The sequence below is a fragment of the Athene noctua genome, chromosome 7 (assembly GCF_965140245.1).
Source record: "Athene noctua chromosome 7, bAthNoc1.hap1.1, whole genome shotgun sequence".
NCBI lineage: Eukaryota > Metazoa > Chordata > Aves > Strigiformes > Strigidae > Athene > Athene noctua.
In genome coordinates, this window is record NC_134043.1 from 26,838,319 (window position 1) to 26,850,643 (window position 12,325).

The window sequence follows — 12,325 nt, forward strand, 5'->3', positions numbered from 1 at the left end:
TAGAGATAACAAGAGAAAAATCTGTTGGGGCTTTAAAGTACAAAAATGTACACAGAGCTGCTTCTCAGGAAAACTGCTGGCAGGTGAGAGGGTTTTCTCTCCTACCATGTCACTCGTAGCATTCACAAATGAGCCCTGCCAAAGAAAGCTGAGCCCCAGCTCTGATATAACACAGCTATTTTTGGGATCCCTATGTCTCAGTGTCTATAACCTCTCCAGCAACTACCAGCCTGTGTATTTTTAAGGACAGACTGCACCCACATGCTATATGGGTCACAGCTGGAGAAGGTGATCCATGCTGTTCCTACACAGCTCCCTACAAGTATCTATCAGTTGCTCCAGCTGCTAGCAGTGGCTCAGCTGTGGCTTTGCTATGGCCTTCAAGTAAGGAAGGGGTTGTAACTTTGCTCTCTGAGGAGCAGAATCAGGCTTAAAATATGATACTGAGAATAAGTAACTATTACCTGGTTTCTTTCTCATGCCTTGGTGCTGATTTTATGGATGTCACTGATGAATGTTGCCTTGGTTTTTATGCTGGTAGGGCTTTGCTGGAAGGGGGAAACACCCTACACGTTGCTTGGGAGATTGGAAGCAAAAGGGTGTTATACCATAGCCTCTTTTACCCATCCACAGATGAGTTTCAGCTATGCAGCTATGCTCCCTAATTTTTTGAGTCTTTAATTACTATCTGGTGCTGAAAACTCATATGAAGGGCTACGTCAAAAGTTTATGGGGCCCTTACAGTGGGATAAATATTGTGATCAGCAAAATTATAATCTGACCCCTAGCACTGGGCTTGTGTTAAAGAACCATTGGCTTTTATTTATTTTGTTCTTGTCCACTAATATGCTGGACATTTGTTTTACAAAAGGAACTGGACCTTCTACACCTGGAGATTAAGTTGTTTATATTCTGGATTGACACTACAAACTTAGCAACCAGGTTCCAGGAACAAAACTCTGAGCTATTTAGAAGGCACTAGCAACACAGAGGGCTAGGCTTAGTGCCACTGCTAGGGGAGGGATAGCAACCATTGGGAACAGACTAATATTCACCCTGAGTTACCCTTCTGTGACTATCACAACCTGCAGCATGAAAATGCATTGAGAGAAATGGCAGGAAAAGCTGTGTCTGTGACATTGTGGTGAACATCTATACTCATTTTTACTTGGGAGAGAAATGAAGCTTTTATCTTCATGCCTCAATTCTTCACAATCTTGGTTGTTTTTTTTTTTTCTAGTGGAATTATTCTTCTATGAAGATTGTGAAGGGGAAAAAATGGCCACTGAAAACCTACCTGTCTTCGTTTAGCTTTTTAACCTGTTTTTGCTTGCCTACTCTTCCAAGACTATAATGACAGATCCCTCAGTGGTGGATCACCTGACACGACTGAAACTCAAACTGCTAGAAAAGGTAAGAGAGTAATTCTGCAGTGGTCACCTTTGTTCCACTTTTTGCTCTTGCACTTTTAAGCATTAACATTGTGTTTTAAATAATTATATTTCTACTGAGGTACTGCAGTCAATTGAGAACTTCTTTCTCCATGCAAGCAGAGACAGACCAATGTGCAGTGGTGCTACAGTCACTATCACTTCCTTAAATAACATTGTACAAGTTTACATGGACCTACAGTAAAGAAAAATAGAGTTAAAGTGACTTTGAACTTATGGGATATTTTATGGGAGATGTGACTAGTTATCTCAAAACCTGTTTGAGTTGTGATGGGAAAGGTTTAGGAGTAAATTTTGGGTAAATAGGACCTTGGATTGTTTTAAGGAAAATTCATGTCTTCTTTTTTGTTTACTTTTACATAAGATATGTTGCCTAGTGAAACATGGGAAGTCCTTCACTGAAAGCACACAAGGTGCTGTGCAGAATCCCGGTAGCTTTTTGTTTTGACTCCACACACTAATGCACCCAAGGTTCTTGACTCAGCCCTGTTACTCCACCCTCAGCACACCTGACATACACTCAGTGTGGATCTTCTGCTTCAGTGTCCTCCAGAAGCCACTTAGAGTTTTCTGGAAGGACAAACAATTTGCCTGGGGACAGGAACACTGGAGGTGGCATCTAAACTTTCTCCACAGTGGACTCTTTTGTTCTTAGATGAGCAGCCATTTGAGGGCAAAGTTTTCACCAGTGTGAAGACATGCAGAATCAAGAAAAGAGCCTGTGCATGAGAAAAAGGTCTCCAATTTCTGAGCATCAGGGAGTCACAAGGGCCAACTGCTCCCCAAGGAGCAAGGAGTTGAGCACAATAACACAGCCAGAAGAGCAGGGGCCTGGCTGTCCAGCCCCCAAGCAAGGCAAGCATTGCAGAGCCAGAGATGCCCAGGTTCAACCAAAAGTCTAGCTCTATCAGGCAAGCTTATGGAGATGGAGCAGGTCCAAGCAAGGCCAATCTGAGAAGTGTCTGCAGGTTGGGTATTGGAGTTAAATGGATCCATGGCCAGTCACAGGCCATGGCTGTGGTTAAACTGCAGACTAGTACTCATCCAGTATCAATTATGAACTGAAGACCTAGAGCTGAGATTAAAGGGGATCCTGGAGATATGAGCAGCAGGTGGGGATGGTAGCCTCAGGGGTAGTCAGGGCCATTTAGGCCTATTAGTGCACCAAATACCCAAAACTTCCAGCATCAAGTTCTTCATATGATCTAGCTTTTTGCCCTACAAAATAAATGGTATACAAGACTCCTGATTTACCATGCTATCAATTTCCAGGTCTGAGATAGCTTGACCAGTTAGAAGTGTGACTGTTTTGTTACCATATCTAGATTTGTAGCAAGACATTCCATACTTCTGTGAATACTTTTTGTATCGTTCACTAGCTGTGTTTCAGCAGTTAAGAAGCACTGCCTGTCTACACTTCTGCTTCATTTCCTCCATCCCAAACCTATGCCTGTAATTGTTGGAAATTGTTGTGATCGTTGCTGCCTGACTCATAACCAGTTATTGTTGTGGTTCTACCAACAGAGACTAGAAAATGAACAGGAGAACTTAGAGAAGATGGAGTCACTTCTCCCAACTGCAAGTAAAAGAGAAGCATTTGTTCTAATTATGGACATGATATGAAAAGGGTTTAGTGATATTCTCAGGCATGAGTTCCTCAGGAGGTTACACATCTCCTTCCTAAAAGCTGGAAGGGGCCTCTGTGTGCTCCGTGGTTGGGCATTTGGGTAGTCAGGACGTCCTCTGTCTTGGCTTCTGTGACAGGGGCATTGTCTGGAGAGCAGAAGGGAGACTGAACTTGAGTCAGTGCTGCCCTAGCTCAGCCTGAAGATCTAAATCTATATGCAGCCCTGGGAGTAGCAAAAACACAAGGTCCAGTGAAGCTTGTGCAGTAATGTCAGTCTGTGTACTAGTCTCAGTCCTAACCAAGCTGGTGAATCTCAGCAGCCTTGATGCAAGGAGAACAGGCTTGCTATACTGCTTAGCTATCTAAATTTTGTATTTTGAATTTCTTCAACTTGTTTTTTTTATTAAGGGAAATGATATGCCAGCTGAGCATGAACATAAGAATGACCTCCTGCCCAGCTGTTCTTTGCAGCCTCTCAGCTGCAGATGCTGGTTCAGCTGGAGCAAACTACTGGTGATCTGATTTGTCCTAACTCCTATACCTAGGAGTGAGCCCCTGTTGCAGTCCAACTGAATGACTGGATTTGGTGATCCTGAAAAGGAGTTGTTAGGATGGCTGAGGGATCCAAGCAGGAGGAATACTCCACTACTAATGCTGCTTTGGACCTTTGAAGCTGACCAATGCAGCCTTGTGCAGACCAGAGCATGGTTTCCAGTGTAAAAAAATGTGACTCAACTTATGAAACAAATCGTAATACTGAAAGAGTTGGTCTTGAGAACTGTGTTGATAGGAGCTGGGGAACCATTTTACCAAGGAATCCATGCATGTACAATTACATTCTGACTTTGGTTTGGGCAGAAAGGTCAGGAATTCCAGCACACTTATGAAACTTCCAAAGTTTAGACAGTTTGCTATAAAAGCTAGTGAACCAGCTAAAAGTTGATAAATAAGGGAGTTGAAAATAACTTGTATCTTTATCAAACCCTTTTAAAGACTGCTGTGATGTTTCACATATAAGTAGCATGTTACCTTCAACAATACTCCCATGGAAGCTATGCATGCTATGTGCAATGCATCAATTTCTTTGCATGGCACATGCAGTGTTGATTACTATATTGTCTATGGATTAAAGACTACCAGTAGAAGATCAGTAATGTTTCTGGATTGTACTCTGGGCTCATATCCATTGAGCTGATGCACAAATAGTTGGAAACTCAATGCTGTAGCCAAAAATTAAAAATCCCTGTAACAACTTACAGTTTCAAAATACAAAGTTATGCTTTTCAGAGCAGATGTTAGCCATGCCTCCAAAGTATCTGAAAATGTTCTTTCTCATTTTCATTTCAAGCGGGTTCAAAGTCAGCCGTATGTGGGAAGAACTGAAAATAAAGTTGATTCAGAACAAAAAGGAAACAGAAAAGTTGATTTTCAAAGCTGAGTTTGTTTTGATACATCACAAAAACTTTCTTTACAATTTGCACAATCGTCCTCCGCATACAGAGTACAGGTAGAAAATTTAAGGCTGAAATGAGTTTCTAAACCAGGAGGTTAAAAGGGGACTTTCAGAGCAATCTAAAAAGTTTATTTTCAGAGAAGGTGCATTGCCTTTGTAGAGCTGCTAAACAGCTGTGTACGTATGTGGCACAAAGTCATTATCCATTTGTGGATTTGACAAGAAAAGTAGCCTAAAGCCTTTTGTGGAAGAAGTCAAGCTATCTTATAACACATTTTCCAGCATTAATCTCATAATGTAGGTGCTATAATAGCTCTATCTTTGTGATCCTTTGAGAAGATAAGGGGATTTTCTTCCTTCAGGGAACAGACGTGAGGATATGCTCCAAAGTGCCCTAAGGCGAAGGAAAGATCTCCTGCAGGAGCTTAGGGTAAGAGCCCTCTCTGTGAACAGAAGCAACAGAAAGGGCCAGGTTATCTGCACATCTACTGCCTACGTGGATTCAGTTTTTTCCTGTCCTTGAGTTCTTAGGCTGGGCCATATTCATTCTTCTGCTGGTTTAGAGTATAGAGGCTGGGCCAGCTAATAAGGGAGAGGGGCCAGAGAGCAATGTCCACCCTCACTCACTACAGCTAATGAAGCTTGCACCCGCTTCAGTTAGTTGGTGGGTTGATTCTGTTTGTCCTGAACTGCTTTATTATAAATTCTCTGGGGTACTGCCAAAATGCAAATAAGGTAATTTTAATGCCAGCAAAACAGGGACATTAGTAACTATTATTTATTCCTAGTTTGTGGAGGGTCCCAACCATTAATGAAAGATTTTCCCAAACTTCTGGCAGTTTGTTCTTCACTTTTTTTTTTTACATTCTTTTTTGCTTGCACTGAAAACTGTGTGGTTTTGGGATATGTGGGAAGAAAAACTTTCTTTATACTTGTGTGAGCACTGGTTGAGTGCTTCCCTTCATGCCACGGCCACTTGCGGTCTGCCTGTCAGACCTGGCAGTGCTGGGCGTTTCTGCAGCAGTAAGGCTGCGCCCTGCTGCAGCCTCCCAGGGCCTAATCCCATTTATTCCAGAGCATAATAATACTGTCTGCCTTCCTGTCACCAGATTTTCTTTAAGAACATACTTGATTTTGCAGGAGCAGCACCTTCTGGAAGAGCTTTCACAGCCCTGTGCACCAGCTGAAGGGCAGTGTCATAACCACAGAGCTGGCCTCCTTCATGTCTACCAGATACCTTTTCCAGCTCCCCGAGCAGAGCCGCCAAGGATTATCCAGCAGATGGTAAGGATCCTCTCCCCTTGGAAACACAGCTAGTGCTATGCCGGTCTGAGACAACAACCACAGGTGGAGGGACTTGGGGACTGTATGGAAACACTCATCCCACTGAAAGGGATGATATGCCTCTTGCTGTTGTATGGGACTTACTGCCCTATGCAAAATCTAAGGGAAATCATCTTACAAATGAGGCACAAAACAGTGTGAATTGTTTACCATAGGAACATGCTAGCAAGAGGAATGGGAAAAGTGCCCATGCTCTGGCCCAGCCATTCAGCCAGTTTCCAACACACATCACTGTCTGCTCATACAGCCCACAACTTCAACAGCTTCTCCATGAGGATCTCAGGGGAGACCATGTCCAAAGACTCACTGAAGTCCACGCAGATGATACCCACTGCTCTGCCCTCTCAAAGAGGAGGGAGCTGGCCAAAACCAACCCTGACTTCCCAATTTTCCTTTCTTTTTCAGATGCCGCCTCAGTCTGCCACCATCATCCAGCAGTTACCTCAGACACCCCCCCTGATCACACAGATCCCTCCTGCCCAGCCTTTTGCAGCCCCCTACTCAGGAAGCATTAAAGAAGGTAGCGTACCCTCCATCCAGCAGCCAGCTCCTATCTCCAGGCCCAGAGAGGTCAGGCAGGCTGACATGGCAAGTAGAAGGGGGCACGGGACAGCATCTAAACTAGTTAGTGATGTGTTGTTTCATGACTGGGATGCTGCTGGAGCTGTGGGAATTGCACTCCGTAAGTGGACTAGGTACCATTTCTGAGAGGCTTCCAGACAAATTCTTATTACTAAAACTAAAGAAAAAGGGACTTCAAACTCAGCAAAGCCAGATAAAGCTGCCAGGCAAATCTGGGAAAGCAAATCAACTCAACACAAGGCACTGAATAATATTAATGAAGTTAAACTCATGCACACAGATGATTCCAAAATTAACAAACAGGATTCTAAAATCTGGTTTTATGCCTTTGTTCCCTGTTAACCTGCTGTTCAAGCTCCTCAGAACAATACAGGCTTTTATTATGTCCCGAGTTTGGAAAAAAGACAGAACAGCTGAAAGTGCTGTTCCAAATATAGTGCAGTGGCAATAAAAAGAATTTGTTTCTAAACATAGGTGGATGCTATTGTGAAATAATACATGAACAAATCCCTGGGATGACTTCCCTGGCTCAACCTTCAGCCAAAGTTTTTTTCATCCCACAGAGAAATCCTCTGTCATGAAATTGCAATATTTCTCAAAATTTTCTCTTCCTTCTTTTTCATCTAAGTGCCTGGATTTTTGAATCAGAGTTTATTTTCATAAACAAACTAGTCCCAATTCATGCATGACTTTTCTGAAGCTGATGCATGTAAATTAGTTTTGGTATGACCAGTTAAAAAAAAAAAAAAAAAGGAGAGTTGCCTTGATAGCTTTTTTCTTCTTTTTTTTTTTTTCCCTCTCTCCCTCCTTCCTTCCTCCCCCAACAAAATTAGCTCCACTGCACAGGTCCTTTGTGATTAGGACCCAGTGATCTTGGTAAGCTGATTTGATGCACATGCAATAGACTCTCAAGGTGGCACTGCAATATCACATAAAGTTGAGGAAACCTCTCACATGGAAAGCAATGATCTTGAGCCAAAGCAATGGAGGGCACTGTAAGGAGCAGGTCCATGCTGGAGGAAGCAAGAGAGCTCTAGTGCTCAGCCCTCCTCCAGCACAGCCAGAGGGGTGAGCTTGTAGGGAAACTAACAGACAGAAGATGCTCAACAGCAGCTTTTTTTGCAGAAGAGAGGAAAAACTGGTATGAATATTTTATGCATAGACATTAATTTTGCACTGCCTGGGCAAATAATGCTAATATTCTTCATGTGTCCCTTTCAGCTGCTTTGTCTTGGTTCCAGTGACCAGGGCTGTGTGCTGAAGGACACTTCTTGCTGAGATGTCTCTGCTGCTTGTCAGTTGCTGATGAGACTCTTACTTTCTTCCTTGGCGTGACCTCTTCCTAGATATGGTAGAGATGATGCTGATGCAGAATGCTCAGATGCACCAGATCATCATGCAGAACATGATGCTGAAGGCTTTGCCACCGATGGCGTTTGCACAGCCTGCTGGAGGCAGCTCTCCCCCACTTCAGCATGCACAGCAGGTAACAGCACTGGAGTGGGAAGGGCACCCTTGCTCACACGAGGCAATGGTTGATCTCCTCGGTAGGGTGCAGGGCTTGGACAAAACATGCAGAAAGTCAGGGATGTTTAACAGCATCTTCAAACTCACTGCACCAGAGAAGTGTTACTGAGCAGAGCACAGCCTGCCTCTTTACCATTATGAGCACTGACAGGACCCAATGGAAGAATTGTCTCCTCCACAAGTACAAACTAGATTCAGTGTAGCTCTGAAAATCATCTGGCCTTTTGTACAGTTGAATCACAAACAGACCATGCATGGAAGACCTCTACAGGGGGCATCTGCTGCTGCAGGTCCACTTGCTGCAAACAGCAGGGCAATATTTGTGTTACAAATCCTGTAATTGGTAAAATTTGACCTGGCAGTTTGAAATGTGCTAGGGCTGAAGAACAAATTTTGTGACTGTACTTGGAGGCCCACTGCTCTAGTTCCTGTCTCACTGAAAATCAATGGCTACTGAGCTCTGAAAGGACAGATCTTAAAGATATTTTGGTGTGTAGATCCCTATAGGGCTTTTTCCAAAATGTGTCCAGTGCCTGACAAGAGGTAAGTAATTTTGAATGTATCCTTAGATGCCCAATACCTAAGCTATTTTTAGCTAGGTGATATAGCTCCTTAGCATCCCAAAGTGCTTTGGAAAAATGCATCTCTAATCTCTACTCTGTAGCTTACTTATTACCTAAGAAGCAAGGACATTTGATCTCTGGGGAGGAGGGGATGTCCCAGTGTTGCAAAAACTCCGCCAGTACTTTTCCTAGCCTTCCATTTTCAGGCTATGTCTTTTCCCGGTGCTGTAAGAAAGATTTGTTTTCTTTTTCTCAGATGTTAAGGTTGTCGAGTGCTGAGAAAGTAACACCCACATTTCTGCAGTCCTTGCCCAGCTCACTCGCACCTTTCCTACATGCTATTTGCAGAAGAAACAGACAGCTTAAAAGGCCCCAAGCCCCAGGTTTAGAGGAGTGGTAGGAAATGCCGTCTTCCTCCATCACCTGTCCCATGCCCTGGGTGGAGCAGATGGGGTTTTGCACCTGTTGGGACCAAATGTCTTCCCTGAACAGAAGCCCCCAGCAGCAGCTGCTAGCTCTCACATTTCAGGGTGCTGACATCCCAGGAGGACACCTGTGGTGCAGAGGGGCTCACTGGCTCCATCAGCCATGGTCCCAGGGCAGATTTGCTGTGGCAATGGCAGGCAGTGGCAACATTTCCTCGTGTCAGAGCTGCACTGAGTGCTGCCTCAGATGAAAGTCCTTTTCTATTTTCCTTAAACTTTGCAGTTTCTGGTTTTCAATACTCCTTCCCCCTTGCTGGGGGTGAGATGTCTGGGGCATATGGTGGTGCTGGACTGGACTCATCTGCAGCTTTCTGTGGAGGACTCTGTGTCTAAGGGAAGATGGCAGAGGAAGAGCATTTGTTCCCCCTGTCCCCACCTTCCTCCCCAGGCCATCCTGTCACCCCGTGTTTCCCTGATGTAGACTGGTGGAATAAACTGGGGGGGAGTGGGGTCTGAATGCCTCTGAATATCAGGTGAAATCTGATATCACCAAGTATTTGCTGGACCTTCTATGTTGGAGCCTGCAAAACCCATTTCCAAATGCATGCTGAAGGACTTCCTTTACCAAGCAGTGGCCACGTGGGAACCCAGCCCCTCAGCCAGGGACCCTTCCTGTGGGGGCACAGGTTTCACAAATCACCCTTTGTCTCTCTCCAACAAGGACCTGCAGGTTGCTGCTCCCCTGGCTCTGAAAGCAAACAGGCCCAGGCCGTCTGCAGTGCACCACCACCACCACTACCCTCCCACAGGGGTACTCCCAGTGCCCCACGGGGGCTTCCCGGCCACATCCACGGTGCATCACTGGACCGGCAGCACACTCCCTGTCCAGCCTCTGTAAGTAAACAGGCAGCCATGGTGTAAACTTGTAGCCCTTCCTGCATGCATGTGTTGGGTAGCACAGTAGACCGGGTGATCCCATGCCTTTGTGGTTCTTCACTAAGGCCAGTTCTGTCTGGGCTCTTCACTAAGGCCATATTGTCTTTAAGGTAACAATGGGATTTAGGTGGGTTAAATGATGATTTGATACACTCAATCTTATAATTTGAGTAATTAACTCTTGCTTACTGTGGAATAAATTAAATTCAGACAAGGTCTACGGATGATACCAAGCTATGTCCCTGCCACAACAGAGCCACCACCCAGCAATGCTACATGGCTCCGCTCTGCAGTGGCTGTTACCCTGGGTTTTGGGTCTCCCTGTGAACCCAGCAGACACCCAATAAATAAGGGCTGGACATTGACATTTAGCCTAAGGTTCCCAGTAGGATTTATATTCTTAAGACACTGCTGAGACATTTGTTAATCAGAAATTCCTGGAAAAAAACCCACCACCACTTGCTAAGAAAAATGGTACAAAGGGAGGGGAGTACTCAGAATTAAAGCTGCGCCTCTGCAATTAAGCCTGTGCTTGCAGCTGGGATGTTCTTTCAAGTGCAGAAATGGATGGACTTGACCCCAGGCTGCCCCCAGGTCTGTAAGAGCCCTTGAGCCCTTCGCAGAGCTCAGCAGCTGGCTCCTCCAGGGGCTCACTTGCCTGTGCCTTCCCTGCTATCTCTGAGCTTGTCCTGGTCAGCTTTCTGGGTGTGAGATGATCTCAGCCAGGACTAGTGTTCAAACTAGCCTATTCAGGTGAATGCCAGTGGCAGGAGGGGCCTTGGGCAAGGATCTGAGCTGAGAGAGAGCAGTGGTCTTGCTGAGTACATCAGGAGGGCATAGCAAGAACGCAGGCATGGAAGCAACGGTGCTAGAAAGGAATGCACATTGTTAGAGTGTGGTGGGATGGCTGGGGACTTTGGCATGGGCAGTCACTGTTATTTCAGTGAGAATACACCTTTTATTTCTGTGTTATGGCTCTTTCAAAGCCTTGGTGAACAGAAGGATAAGACGGAGGCAGCTGCATCCTCAGGCATGGGTGGCTTGCTGGCAGGGGTATAACTATGGCCCTCTTTAGCTTGGAATTTGAGTTCCTGAACAGATTATTTACATAATGGGATTATAAGGGATAAACATTTCTAACCCTTTTACTTTTACAGGGGTTTGTAATCTGAACCAGTAAAGATTTCTTGGCTCCTTCCAGAATTGGTGTAATTAGCAGTTTGCAGAAATCAGCAAAGATCTTGTCATGGCTTTTAAGTTGTCGTCTTCATCTTCTTCTTCAGTTACCTTCCACCGTGAATCATGAGAATGATGCGTCTACACTGTCCTTTTGCAGCTACAGCAAGCATGCACTGTTGGCCACCAAACACAACATGTTGTGTTACCAAACACAACAAAGCCATTTTTCTTGTTGCAGGTGGCCCACATACTGACGGTACGTGCTCCTCTACAAGTGGATCATAATTGCTGAGGTCAACCTGTATTTGAACAGTTCCTAAATAATCTCTCTGATTGACAGTCTAATATCTGTAAGACTGCACGTTTTCAGTACAAGAAGTGGGAGAAAGACTGTAGATGTTCAGAACAAATGTACCATGCTCCTGTAGCTTTCTCACCCATTTCTGCTTGTTCAGTTGTTTCCTCTCATCTTCCAAGATCAGACCAGCCACAAGTAATCGCCATTTTTTTTTGCTGTCTCTTCAAAGAATGAAGAAAATTCATCCCAAACTGTCTTGCAGGCCTGGCAGCCCAAAGCAGTCCCAGGGCATGAAATAATCTTAACACCAGTGTTATTTGAGCCCTTGCAAATGAGTATGACCCAGCTCCAAGGCTGAGAGTCCCCTTCATGTGGAAACTGAGGAAATGCCCTTTGGAAAGGTGCATGCTGCTGTCTTTAGGAGGATGCAAGCCAACCTAGGGTGCCTGAATGAGGGTTTATTTGCCAAACCTCATCAGCTTGAAGTGTTCCTCCCTCAGCGTTTTTGGTTTTACTCCCTCAAAGATATACTTGGCCTAAAGAACTAAAGAGGAGCAGGAGTGATCCAAATACAGGTGACCCGTATAGCAGAGAAAAATCCTGGCATTGGATTTTCTTGAATACCATCACTCTACCCTACCTGTGTAAGCTGTCTTTAAGCACTCTTTGAATAAATAATTCTCAGTGGAGAACAGAAAGAAATCTGCTCCTGAAGTCATTGGGTCTGAACGTGTAAGTGCAATGCCTGCCTCCAGCTAACCACAGCCCACGTTTTCTGCCCCAGGAGGGCTCTGACTCTCAGCTACCCAAGGTTTTTTTGTCAAAGAGCTACTAGAAGGCGATTTAAGCAGCCTGGAATTGTGTATATTTGCTTCATTATTTCTCAACCTTTCCCTCATACAATCAGGGTTTGAGACTTGATTTTTAAAAAATAATAAAA

General features: G+C 44.7%; 1 protein-coding gene across 1 annotated transcript; it reads left to right on the forward strand.

The window, feature by feature from the left end:
* Positions 1–1,255: 1,255 nt before the first annotated feature.
* On the forward strand, positions 1,256–11,145 carry C7H21orf58 (chromosome 7 C21orf58 homolog). The gene is made up of 9 exons (XM_074911444.1): positions 1,256–1,413; positions 2,976–3,033; positions 4,011–4,016; positions 4,894–4,961; positions 5,672–5,815; positions 6,281–6,395; positions 7,804–7,943; positions 9,694–9,866; positions 11,066–11,145. The coding sequence occupies exons 1-9, from the start codon at positions 1,354–1,356 to the stop codon at positions 11,073–11,075; spliced, it is 774 nt and encodes a 257-aa protein (XP_074767545.1). The 5' UTR covers positions 1,256–1,353; the 3' UTR covers positions 11,076–11,145.
* Positions 11,146–12,325: the final 1,180 nt, after the last annotated feature.

What these genes read in the sequence shown, in the direction of transcription:
- C7H21orf58 (XM_074911444.1), top strand. Translation starts at nt 1,354, where the DNA reads ATGACAGATCCCTCAGTGGTGGATCACCTGACACGACTGAAACTCAAA. An exon ending in AACTCAAACTGCTAGAAAAG is followed by an intron (nt 1,414 to 2,975) that starts GTAAGAGAGTAA and finishes TTCTACCAACAG; the next exon opens with AGACTAGAAAATGAACAGGA. An exon ending in CAAGGATTATCCAGCAGATG is followed by an intron (nt 5,816 to 6,280) that starts GTAAGGATCCTC and finishes TTTCTTTTTCAG; the next exon opens with ATGCCGCCTCAGTCTGCCAC.